Source organism: Panthera uncia, chromosome D4, assembly GCF_023721935.1.
Source record: "Panthera uncia isolate 11264 chromosome D4, Puncia_PCG_1.0, whole genome shotgun sequence".
Classification (NCBI taxonomy): domain Eukaryota; kingdom Metazoa; phylum Chordata; class Mammalia; order Carnivora; family Felidae; genus Panthera; species Panthera uncia.
Window position 1 is genome coordinate 56,594,878 of NC_064807.1, and position 13,403 is coordinate 56,608,280.

Below are 13,403 nucleotides of genomic sequence, written 5' to 3' on the forward strand. Positions count from 1 at the left end.
ACATCTGTATGTATTCATCCAAAGTCACAGACTTGTACACCAAAAGGGTGAATTTTACTGTATTTAAATTTCTAAAACTATAGGGAGTACCTTTGATTCTAATGTTAAATATAGACTAATTTTTATAGAGATGCAAATATGCCCACACATGTACGTTTCTTCTGTAAGAAAACTCAGACTGACAAATATACAAAGCCATCATTTTCACAGAAATTAAAATATCAACTCAATATACACTGGGAAAGGGATACAAGAATATTCATGGCAACACTACTTACATAACAGTAAAAAACTGTTTTACATAACAGTAAAAAACTGTAAACTACTGGAAATGTCGATCAAAAAGAGAGGGAATAAACTACAGCATATTCATATAAATGAAACACTAAAAGAAAAATGAATCAACTACATACATGGCTACAAGCATCATTATGGATGAATCTCAAAATGACAAAATACAAAGTATGATAACATTTATATTAAGTTCAGAAAATAAACAGTATAGTGATACTGTTTAAAGGATACTGCATGTGATGAAACCACACAGAGAAGCAAAGGGATACGAAACACAAAACTCAAGAGTTTTACCCAAGGCACAAGTATCAGACAGCAGGTAGATAGATGGAAGGTCATATGAAGACCTTGAAAGTATAGGGAATGGCTGACTTCTTAAGATGCATGGTGGGTTTTTTTTTTTAACTATACATGTGTCTGCTTTATACATTGTAACTTTCATATATGAATTATTTCATAATTTTAAAAATTAAAAGAGCATGCAAAATTTGAAAGATTTTGACTAAAACAAGCAAGTAAAAAAGGAGCAAAACACAAAAGTTTTTAATAAACAAGGACAGTGACAAAACTGCTAAAGAGTGGAGATGAAAAACAAATATAGCCCAAAACAGGATGAGATGTTTCTTAAAAGACAACTGGTGGTTGGAAACAAAGACCCAGGGGAATATCAAACACTTCTATGTCCTCTATGACCATCCCACTTACTAGATACATACTCAATCCCCATGTATGGAATAGGAAAAATCAACAGTTCTTTTTTACTCCCACACAAGGCTGCAGGGAAAATGATGTCCTCCAAAAAGAGACTAGTTTCAGCTAAGATAAGGATACTTTAAGAAAAAAATGTAAGAGGTAGGTGAGTCTGTTTAAAATGGAGTGTTCCAAAGGGAAGGAAAAGTAAAAAAGCTAGGAGGGAAGGAACTTGGGGGAAAGCCAAGAAAACATAACACATTAAAAGAAAACTCTGAGAATAAGAAATGGGGAGATTTCTCCTTTTCACATGGAAACTAAATATTCTAGGGTTGAGAAAAGCAAAACTGGAACAAGAAATCACACCCAATTTTATTATCAGAATTAGTTGAAGGTCTCTGACAGTATCTCAAAGGGGATATGAGAAGGATTTACTTTGCTTCATGCAGAACAATGGTAGGCCAAAAAGTGGGCAGAGTTCCCTGGGAGCCAAGTATACTGAGGGCCTTGTTTTCAAGTTAGAAAAAAGATTTAAGTTTAGAGATATAAATAAAAATTTAACAATAATATCTTTCACCTTTCTGCAACACTCAAATGGAACTGGCTCTTTTTTGTTTCATTTTTAAAACGTGTTTAAATTTACTCCATTTGCCAGCAACTCCTTGAGTTTAAAGTTAATACTGACTTAATGCCTAGAGACACAAAGAAGTCTAGAAAACAAATTAAGTGTCATATAATTGTTTAGTGGTGGCAGTAGGGAAGGTACTAAGTCAATTTCTTCCTTAGCTATACTGGTTTGCTACTAAATATCAAGCTACTGCAGACCAACTGTATCAAGAACAGTAGTCAATATGCCATTTAATTCAATACAGATAGCTAGGTCTCTTAACATACTGTGTTGTGTTTACAGAAATACTTGTTGATTTCTACAGGTGGTATTGCTGTAGTAGAGACAAGAAATAGCAAAAGGTGAATTTAAGTCTCTGCTCTGCCAATAACTAGCTATGTAACAGAGCATCTCAGAGTTTTTCTGAGCCTATTTCTTCATCTAGAAAATCATCCACGACTGGTGTGTTGTTAGGAGGATTAAAAACAAAGGAGACAATACATGCAAAGCAGAGAACCTGGCACAAATTCCAAGGAATATCAGATTGCAGAGCCCTGGATCACCTACAAAGCTATTCTCAGAAATTTCATATCTTCAATTTAATGTATCACACAAGCATTTCTCTTTCAGAACTAGTCCTAAGTTCCAACCTACCACTTCCACACAAACAGAAAAATGGCTCTATCCAAAATCCAAGTTTTGATTAGCGATTCTCACTACCTCAGATTTATATACACATATACAAATACATACCTTGGCCCACAACCCTAAAACACAGAAGCAATTCTACAACTAGTTTCCATTTGGTAATAAAAATACTGACTTCCATTATAAAACATGCTTCTCTAGCAGTAATGGATTGGAAATTTAGTAGCCAGTAATTTATTTGAGCACATCCTAGCAATCTTGTCAATAAACTAACGATAGTCCTTGCCTTAATTTATTTTCATTTTACATATAACAAAAATTTTAATCATATTTTATCCACAGGTTCAAAAGTGATAGAAGGTACGGAAACATGTTTTCTTTCTGAAATTTACATCACTATCAAACTCTAGGCAATAAACAAATAAGTAGTAATGGCTTTAAAAAATATCTTGCATGCTTCCATTTTTCCATTCCTACACAATTTCACATATCTGTAATATCTTCTATTTTCCTATAGAATGTGGCCTATTAGCACAAGTGATTGATACCAAAAGATTAAAAAAAAAAAAAAAGAATATTAAGTGGTCAAACAATAAACAGCAGCTCAAGAGAAGACAAACATTCTTCAGAAAAGCTGGCTAAGTTATATTGAAGAAGGCCTCTAAGAAGAATACTTATTCCCACATACAATAGAAAATAAGAAGAAGATATTGAGAATTTTGTTTCAAGCCTTCCTAAAAACAACCTAAAATGTATCGGTGACTTTCAGCCCTATGTAGGGAAAGGGTAAATATATAAGAACCTGGAAGAAAGCTTTGAAGTGAGCATCCTCTTGAACGGTAGTATTCTGATCACTTGGGAGGAGAGGGAACAGGCTCTGAAGTTTCACCCTTTCACAAATCACCTTGTTAGGATGGCCAGGTAGAGGTGCTGAATTGGCCCCGGGAGATATCTGGGAAAAAGAGGGAGAAGAAAAGGATAGTTCATGGCTAGCCGCACCAATGTGGAGAATCATGTCTATGAAGGACAGTCTGGGTTTTCTAAATATTTGTGTTAGCAGAGATTGGAAAGAAATTAAAAATTAATCTTAAACATCAAAACAAATATAAGGATGGCAAAGGTTGCCTCTGGCAATGGATCTCTCTTAAAAAAAACTTTTTTAAAAGGCAAAACAGCACTGTTCAAAAATGCAAAACCTTTCCTGTGTTTCCCGTATAACACCTATTAATAGCTTTTCTCTTGGTATTGATTCTAAAACCCTAAAGGACAGATAAGACTTCATGTTAAGAAAACCTGACATAAAATCATGTATCTTAAGTATAGAAAGATTAGTGTCCATCTGGACTAAGACTAATATTTTTTCATTCTATTTTTTAATTAACCTCCTATATGATCATGCAAAGAAGACGAGAGATTTCAGAACACTTGCAGCAAAACTTCTATAGTGACCATAGGTATACAAAAGAAGAGTCTGCAGACACCTCAGCTCTATTCAACACAAACCTAGCAACCTTCCTAAGAATAAAGGATATGATCACAAGACCCAAAGCAAATGACTGCATGTTTTAAATGCTTGGCTTGATTGTAGGTTAATTCCCTTCATCATATGTAAATATGCTCAAATCTGCAGCATTTTTAACTGTGGACATCATGAGCATCACTTGTTCCACTGTGCTGTGGAGTGAACCACCTTTGGAAGTTAAGGTTTGTGAATGTGCTTATCCCTACATTGAAGAAGACCATGTGCTTCAGACCACGTGTCTGGTTTTCAGTTTCACTGCCTCATTCTTCCCTTACATATAAATGTCTATTCTGTGACAGGCACTAAACCAAGAAGATACACATGGTTTCCTACCTCCAAAAAGTATATGCTATGAAAAAGAAACAAAAGCAAATCACCGTACAATATACAGAGTATCATCTTTCTATGATACTGCTAGGCACTGGGTGCTACGGAGAGGTAACTGGCAAAAGACAGCAGTGTTGTCAAGAAAATGCAGAATGTTCAGTATGGCTAGCCAGTACAGAAGTAACCAGAGAGGAAGGCAGAGACAGAGCATGAAGTAGCATGCTAATTATATTAATAATACTTCTATAATAACCTTCCTTAGCCCATTTTTTGTTCTGGTTTGCTATGAGCCTGGTAAACAGATAACCAGGCCTGTTCATAAGACTAAAAGTGCTTCCAAACACCTTCCTAGGAGTAAAAGTGTATCACTTGAAGGCACTAACTTTACAATTCACTGCTGCTGCTGCTACTACTACTACTACTACTACTAAAATGTTTTGACATGAGCTAAAACTTGTCTCCGCACCACAAACATGAATGTGCCAATACTCTTTACCACTATGATGAGGTATGAAGTGCTGAATCAAGGAATATTTATGACTGCCTCCCCAAGTCAAGAGTTGTTAGGAAAGAAGATAAAACATGGATCCCACCCTCAAGGAGCTTACTGCAGTTAAAAAAAAAAAAAAAAGGATGCAAAGCAGCCAACTATAGGATAATGTATTAAATGCAATACGGGCAAAAATTAGAATAGAGGTAGGAGCCTTGAGTTTATCTGAAGACATATAAAAGATTTCATAGAAAGAAGTGTATTTCACATTCCTGACTCCTCAATCTAAGGATTTCACCACTTTAAAGACATTCTCTTCTCAAAACAGTCTGTTCCTTTAAGTTTCATATTCTTTTTGCAATCTTCTTAAGCTTATAGTTTGCAAGGTACCTTTGAAGAGTGTTTTAATAAGCTCACTTGCCTTCAACTGTCATCCCTAAAGCAGTCTGCATGAGTAGCACTCTTATAGACTGCTAGTACAAGTAGCTAGCTTGGTCAACAGAAATCAGAGGGTCAGGTTTCCTCTCCTTAATTCTCCGTTTCTTTGAAAACTTAAGATTTCAGTCCTATACAAGTATAAAACCAACCAACCAACCAAACAAGAAACTGGCCAACCCTGACCCTTGTGGTCATAAGTAAATAATTTTCAAGCATATTCCTCTTCTACCTATGACAATTTTCTTTGGTCAGAAGCTCCATGCCTATAAAGAGGGAGAACAAACAATATAATGGAGAAAAGGTATATTCAAATGCTGTAGTTTATATAGATCCAGGACCAAATAAGATGGGCATGAAACCAGGTGCACACATTGGATAAGATAAAATCACACACAATTATTCTGTATGTCCACGTGAGGCAGAATTCTTAAGAAGGAAGGCCTCCAAGGTTCCCACCTCTGGTACACATCTCCTGTACAATCCATTACTCCATGGTGTGTAGGCAGGACTGTAAATAGTGTGGATTTCATTTCCATGGTTAGGTTAAATTATATAATCTAATGATATGAACCCCTTCACAGAAGTGAAGGGATTTTCAAGTGAATTAAGATCCCAAGTCAGTTGATTTTAAATTAATCAAGGCAGGCCGGAGTTAGAGAAAGCTCTTAAAAGAAGAACTCTTCAAAAGAGATTCTCCTCCAAACCTGCAGACAACTGCTATGTTGCCAGAAGGCATATGAAGAGGGCAATGTGGCAGACAGGAGGGCACCCTCTAGGAGCTGAATCGTTCACCAGTTGACTGCTAACAAGAAAATGGGGGGACTTCAGTCCTACAATTACAAGAGCCGTACTGAACCAACAGCCACTGAGCTTCGGAGAGGATATCAAACCTCTGATGACATCATGGCACCAGCCAAGTAAGACTCTGAACAGAGGGCCCTGCAGCTAACCCATGATTCCCGACCCATGTACACCATGAGATAATAGATTTGTGTTTTAAACTACTAAATGTGAGGTAATTTGTTATATACAATAGAAAACTAACATGATATATATGTGTCAAATTGAAAGTGTTGTATACCTGAAGAAAGTTTCTTGTCCAGAATTTTAGCTGTATTAATTTGATGAAAGATACAAATTACGACATTTTTTTTTAATCTAAGCAATATAGCAGTTTTTAAAACTTCAATCTGGTAATAGCTAACTTCATGCTAGGAACTGAACTGGGGCTCTCTGATCTTTACACACTGCAAGTTAGGGTTAACCGACTTGCTTAAAGCCACAGAGCCATATTTTGAAGCTAAGTCTATCTGGCTCTAAAGTTCATGCTCAATCCACTAAAACACCTTGTAATTTAAGGATTTTAAAAGTAACATCGTCTTTATAATCTAATTAGTAAAAAACTATTTCATAAAGTCTATTTAAAGTTATTTTAAGTATTCAAAAAGTAAATGTTTCCTTGTAAATTGTTTCTGACGTAACCTTCCACTACTTCCCTATACCTTCCTCATTCAAAATTACTTACGGTGTACTGTATCTGGAAGCAGATACAATTCTGTTTTTCTCTAGTCTGGCAACTGTTGAACATTACAAAGATACAGTAACTCAATCTTCTCTCAGGATGCAACCTATGTTTAAAAAGTCCTGCCAAGAAAACATCCCTGAGACCTGATTAATCTGCAACTCCCTATACTTCTCATCTTTAATGTTTGTTTACATGTAACTATATAACTAATTTACCCAGCATGACTAAGAAAGCACCTGTTTCAGAAAAGTCACAGAAAACAGTTTAACCTTTTAAGCACTAATACAACACTATTTTAGGCCATCTTGTTTAATGTGGCCTTTCCCTGTGGGATAATATAACCCACAATTTAACATCTGTCTTGAACGGTGTAATTGTTATCAGTTATGATGCTAAAGATAACATAGGACTTAGGTCCAGATATTGTCCCATAACTTGCTTCTTCCAAAATCACCTCTGATGACAGCTTCCTTCTTCATTCATTTACATTTTTCTTATAAAGGTGTGGTAGAGGATATTCAGGTACAGGACTTCTAGGCCAGCATTAAAATAATCTACTTTCTTCAAAATAAATTGCTCAAAGGCCCAAATAGTCTTCTCCAAAACAGCTACATTACTCTCCAGAAAAAAAACAAAACAAAACAAAAAAAAACTGTTCATTGTTACTAACAGCATACCACCTGGTCAAAAGGACTCAAATCACAGCCTAATAGAAGAAGAAGAAAAAAACCAAAACAAACAATAAAAAGTCAAGTGCTTAATGTTGACCCCACCAAGTCTTTTACTCCTTCCTCTAAGTCCAAGACTGGATACCTTAAAAATGAAAAAGTCGAATCCAAGTTATCTAAAAATCCACATATTCTCACAGCTGCCATGATGGCAAATGTTAATATCCTGGAAAGTAATCAGGTAGATTTTATCAACTATTTGAACAGTCTGAATCAGTAATCTTTCATCTGATAAATTCCCAGGTTATAATCTAAAATATGGGAATACCCCAAAATATGGGAAAAACCACATGCATACACATGTTCATCACAGTACAGCAACAATTTAAAAGGGAACTAGAAGTAACCTAAATGTTTAACAAATAAGTATTTGCTAAATAAAATAATGGTCTATATGCTTGCTGGTCTATTACACAGACTTTAGACCATTCAAGGACTGCTACTACCTACTGAGGGAAAGATCACTGCTATTTAGCACTGAAGCAATCTCTCTTTTTTTTTTTTTTTTTTAATGTTTGTTTATGGGGTTGGGGGGAGAGCAAGCGAGCGAGCAAGGGCAGGAGCAGGGGAGCGAGCAGGGGAGCGGCAGAGAGAGAGGGAGAGAAAAAATCCCAAGCAGGCTCCACACTGTGTGTCAATGCAGAGTCATGCTGGGCTTGTTCTCACATTCTCATGAGATCATGACCTCAGCTGAAACGGAGTTGGATGCTTAACTGACTGAGGCACCCAGGCACCCCTGGGGCAATCATTTTTTAAAACTATTATTTTTATTCTTGAGTTAAGGCAAACAACAAACTGGGTTCATGTCTTTCTGGGAGCACAACAGAACCAGGGTTACTGAAAATAGCTGAAAGGCTCCACCATTCTTTCCCTACCCCCACAGTCCCATAAGTTACTCGGAAGAGGGTGGATGTACATGCAACTAAGGAGGTCTCTAACCATTACATCTTTTGAGAAGGCGTTCATAAAGGTTAGGGAAAATAAGAGTTACATTTTTTTTTTGAGCTACATATTATTTTAAATAAAAGTTCTTTTCTGGGGTGTCTGGTGTCTCAGTCGGTTAAGCATCTGACTCTTGGTCTAGATTATCAGGTCATGATCTCACAGTTTGTGAGTTCGAGCCCTGTATCAGGCTCTGTGATGACAGTGCAGAACCTGCTTGGGATATTCTCTCCCTCTCTTTCTCCCCTTCCCCACTCACGTGAGTGTGTGCTCTCTCTAAATAAATAAATAAACTTTAAAAAAAAGTTATTTTCTTTTCCTTCCACATCCAGATTTGCCTGCCCAAGGATTATTCTCCCAGCAAGGAAGTACATCTAAAATAATTTTATTTAGGCTGGTAACCTCTTAGAGCACTGTTCTAAAGTGCCTCTTCAAGATTTCTAAGAATTACATAGATTTGGAAAGTATCCAGACCATGACCAGTCCAAATCAATACAAAAAATTTATGTATGTAAATACATAACTATTTGAAAAAAAGTGTGTATAGGATCACTGTAATTCTTAAATAAAATTCATAATTAATTCAAATATTTATAGCAGGCCTACTATGTGCTACATGCTGTGAATACATGGGGAAAAATTATTCTTGCCCTCCAAGACTCAGTCTAGTGAGGGGCAATTCAAGAGGAACTAAATAGGGCCCCTCTAACATAGAGTGAGAAGGTGCTGACATCCTTAAAAAAGGAACAAGATACAGGATGTGAGGAAAAACGAGACTGTGTAGATGGCCCCTCTTCCTCTTTTTGCTCAAATTCTCACTTGTTAATTTACTATACAGAGTTGAAGCATTTGCTTGATTTCCTCCAGACAAGGTAGTCACTTGAAGAATTTAACATTTGCTGAATGAAGTAGACCAAAACTACATTCAAATGTGTTTACAATCTTTATGCTCCCTCCAGAGAAAAATAAAACAAGCTATGAGTTAACCAAAGTAAAACAGAAGTGAAAACACAGGTCCGATATATGTAGTTAAAAGGAAAATAACAAAAACTATTTAGTAGACCCTGACACTACCCACAAACCAGCATAGTGAATTACAAACTGAAGGTGGCTAAACAAAGCTGGGACTGGGACAGCACAAACAGAGAAATAGATGTAACAGACTGGAAGTAGAAGACAAAGATAATCTTGACCAATGAACTTTCCATACAGACCAATCATTTGAGATTTTTGAGGATTTCTCACCCATACTTCCCACCACAACCTTGAAATAAAGTAAAAATGAGCACAAATAGTCTGGTAATGTAACTAAAAGGTTCATCCAAAGCTGTTGGCAGAGAGACAATAGACCTACACTCCACATTATGATGCTAACAGATTCAGTTATGTCTAATTATGCCATCTTATATCCACCTTCCTCAAAAGTCAGGTCGCTCTAGTAAATTCTGAACATTTACTCAGATTAATATTTGCAACCTTCAGTTCAGCGATAAAAACAGAATGAGTATATAAACCTCGACAAGTACAGAAACAGAAATTACCTTCTAGAATCACAGAAGATATCAGAGGTGGAGGGACCATAGCCAACGTTTAAATCCAACTTTCATATTTTACAGATGAGGCCCTGGGGCCCACATGGCCAGTTTGTGGCGAAATTTTTTTAACTATAGCCTCTAAAGTCTACCAAATCTCTTAGAGATAAGTCTTACAGAAAAATTAAAGAAATCAGCTTAAAACTGAACTCATGTAATGAAATGATTTAAGGTTTAGTATGCTTTCAAAAAGTGAAACATATTATGCCAATAAGTTTACAAACTAGCAAGAACTGGAGAAAGAAGAGTGTGTGAAGAGATACAATTCTCATTTAAAAATCCAGTTAGTAATTTCATATTCCGACTGCAAGTATGTCCCAATATATAAATTATATACAAATATATTTATTTATATTTATATATATTTATATACTATATACATTTTTATATATTTATAAAAAATAAAAAATATATATACAAAATTTGGTCTGTATTGTTACTTCTATATAAGTCCCATCTATTCGTATGGCCAGTGTTTTCCGAAGACAATTTTACTTTCATCCCAACTGTCCTTAGATTTTTATTAAGTTTTGATTATACAAAAACGGAGAATGGATTGTTTTTTAATTGGAGCCCAGTTACCAGGGCTGCTTCCTATTTAAAGGAATTGAAATATTAACAATAGTACCTGTAATCAAGGCCAAACAAGATCCCAAAAGGCTTGCAATTTTAAAGTAACAAACCAATTGTGTTTGAGTTGCATACACTTAAATTTTCAAAGTGTGCCACGTAAGAGAAGGCAATTCATATGATGCCAGCAATGATATACGTTGAAGTGTTCATTTCTATTTATGGTGGAAGAATTAGCATACCCAACTTTTGTGGCACAAAGAAAAAGCTGTGTCTTTTACAAGTCCTACACAACGCAAACAAAAACTTTATTTTCTTTGGCCCTCGATAATTTGGAAAATTCCTGGTTCAAAACCAACCTCTCTCATTCTTCAGCCCTGAAAGAACTTCCATCCCCTGAGAACAAAACGCAGCCTGTCCAGAAACCCGCAGCGGCAGAAGGACGCGAAAGGACCCTTCCGAACGGGTTCCGCGTTCTCCTGGGTGACATCATTTCACCTGCGCCTCGGCAAAACGGGAGGGAGCGAGGCCATCTGCCAGGCGGCGGCGGGCCGGCGCTCCCGTTGGCTGCACCCACACCTCCTCGCCGCCGCCACGGGAACAAAGAGCGCCGGGCCGCCCGGCCGCGCCCGCCAAGCACCGGGCAACCACACCTCCTCCTGGTTGCCGGGAACGGCCCCGCAGGCTCCCTACGGCCTACGGCTCGGGCCCGGCCCGCCCTCACGCGGGAACCAACGGCCGGGCGGCCAGTACCTGCGAGGGGAAGCTCCGCCCTGCGGGGCTGCTCCCGCGGCTCCGCGCTGGGCCGCCGCCTCCTATTGTGACCGCTCGCCCAGCCAGCGGCCAGCTCGCCAGCTCCGCCGTCCCCGGGCCTCCTCACCCCCGGAACCCGGGATCCGACCGAGGCGCTGTCACGGCGCTTCCTTCCTCCCGGCACCATCACACGGGCCGCGCCAGGAAGCAGCTGCACGCTCGGAGCTGACAGAGTCGGCTAACGCCTCGGGGGCTCCATCCTCCCGGCCCCCGGGCCCTAATTGCCGGGGCCGCGACACCGTCCCGCCCGCCGCACCCCACCTCGGTGCTCACGAACACGGCGTGCCGCGCGCCGGCGCACTACCCTCCGCTGCGCGCGCAGGCGACGCCCCTCACCGCCAGGCCGCAGGATGCGCGAGCACGCGGCACTCCCACTTCTCTGGTTTGGGTCGCCGCCCTCCTCTCCACCCAGTCCCCTTACAGGAACGAACCTAGCGAGCCCAAAGCGCGAAACCGCCAGACGCTCCGCCCCTTTCCCCCAAGGCTCGACTCCGCGCGCCGAGCCCCCTTTGTTTCCACCCCGCGGGGGAGGGGGCGGGGCGGCACTGCGCGCGTCCGGGCGCGCGACTGGGACTAGTTCCGGCAACAGAGCCCGTCGCACGGCGTCCCTGCGCAGCCAGGCCCAGCCTGCATCTCTAGCCGCGCGCTCAGCAAGGCCCAAGCTACCGAACGCGACCCTGGGGTCGGCCCTGTCTCTCAAAACGTACACATCTTCTCACTCTACAGTATGGCTGCTGGTCCCTGCCTCCTCCCTCCTCCAGAACTGAGCAAACAGTAACTGACCTCACTCAATTCGAAATATGTATTCATGTGACCCGAGAAGTGGAATTTTTATTGATGCAAAAGGAGGTGATTAGACCAAGGTATCTCACAAAGAAGCAAGCAGGTTGGAAACTTTAAACCTGACAGTTATTCAGACGCTGCTAAGGATGGGAAATGAAGAGGTACAAAGACCACAGCCGACATGGTGCTTGTCCTGATCACCTTCAGGATCTAAAAGGGAAGAAATATATTCCATAAAAGCACAATAAATTCAAGAAAAGGACAGTCAAGTAGTATTGGAGGCGAGGAGGGCTGTCAAGGGGACATCATGCAAGAAGTGGTCTTTAAGCAGATAGGAATTAGATGATGCCTTCAAGGATGGTGATCACATTTTAGGGTAGTCCAATCAGTAAAAAAAAAAAAAAACCAAAAAAAACCCCAAAAAAACAAAACTCAGGTTCTAGTTCTTCTAGAGTTACCCTCCACCAGTCTCCTTCCTGCTCTGGGCCTCAGCTGCCTCTAGCAGAAAATTAAGGAATCAGACTAAACTGATGTTCCAGGATCCTCTGAATTTCTACCTATGATTAACACTATATGGTAATTATTTGTGTACATTTATCTCCCATGTCTGACTGAGCACTGGTTCTGTAACCCCATGGTCCAAACCTACAGCCTGAAATACAACAGCAAGTGCTTAGCAACTCTGAATTAAAGTTCCAGCAATAAATCACAAGCTTTTACAATTCCTGGACAAAGAGAAGCTAGAAGGATAGAACAGGCTCCAATAAACACATCCCCTCCCGCAGCCCCATACCCCCATTATGTAGTCCTGTTACCTAGCTGACTCTTCCTCCCCAACACTGTCAGTCTTCCAAAGCAGGCAGTCTGGAAATGATTACATCCAAACTGTAAAGTTTTTTTCTTTTCTTCATTTCATAACAAGAGTCATAAATCCCATCCACACCTTTAGATGCATCCAATGCAATCTGTTCCTAACTTGTGAGTCACTCACAATTCCCAGTCTACTGCTGTAGACTCATCTAGCATTACAGATCTTCCAGCAGAACCTCAGCTGCACAAGCTTCCTTACATAATCCAGACCCTCTTGAAACCACTTTTCTTGTATACTTGGATATTGGCTCTGTGATGATAGGAGGAAAAAAAGAAAAAAAATGGGAAACGGAAGGGAAATTACCATTTGAGAACTCTCTAATCTTAAAAGCCAGATTCCTCAAGTGCTAAATTCCAGCAGCAAAAATCAATTACAGTCCTCCAGGGTTTCCACCCTTTAAAGCTCCTGTGAATCCCCCTGGACCTCAGCCAATCCTTTGTGAGGCAAACTCCACAAGAAATCTTCTCATGGTTATGATCTTAGCTACCTGGGCCCCTAGGGCTTAACCCAAGAAGTCTGCCCAGATATAAACAGTAATCCCACAAGTCAAGGTTGGATAGTTT

The 13,403-nt window shown here is 39.6% G+C and overlaps 1 protein-coding gene across 11 annotated transcripts in view; it reads right to left on the reverse strand.

The window, feature by feature from the left end:
* The window catches only part of RNF38 (ring finger protein 38), a 64,974-nt gene that overhangs the window by 35,219 nt on the left and 16,352 nt on the right, over positions 1-13,403 (reverse strand). For 3 of the 11 annotated variants that reach the window (XM_049626393.1, XM_049626400.1, XM_049626418.1), the window contains exon 2: positions 3,042-3,191. The exons of 1 other annotated variant lie outside the window; for it this stretch is intronic. Coding sequence is in view for 5 of the 10 variants with exons in the window: in XM_049626418.1 (XP_049482375.1) it covers positions 3,042-3,191 (150 nt within the window). In the remaining 5 variants the exon portion in view is untranslated. 7 more of the 11 variants (XM_049626475.1, XM_049626467.1, XM_049626425.1 and 4 more) reach the window with 7 other exon arrangements.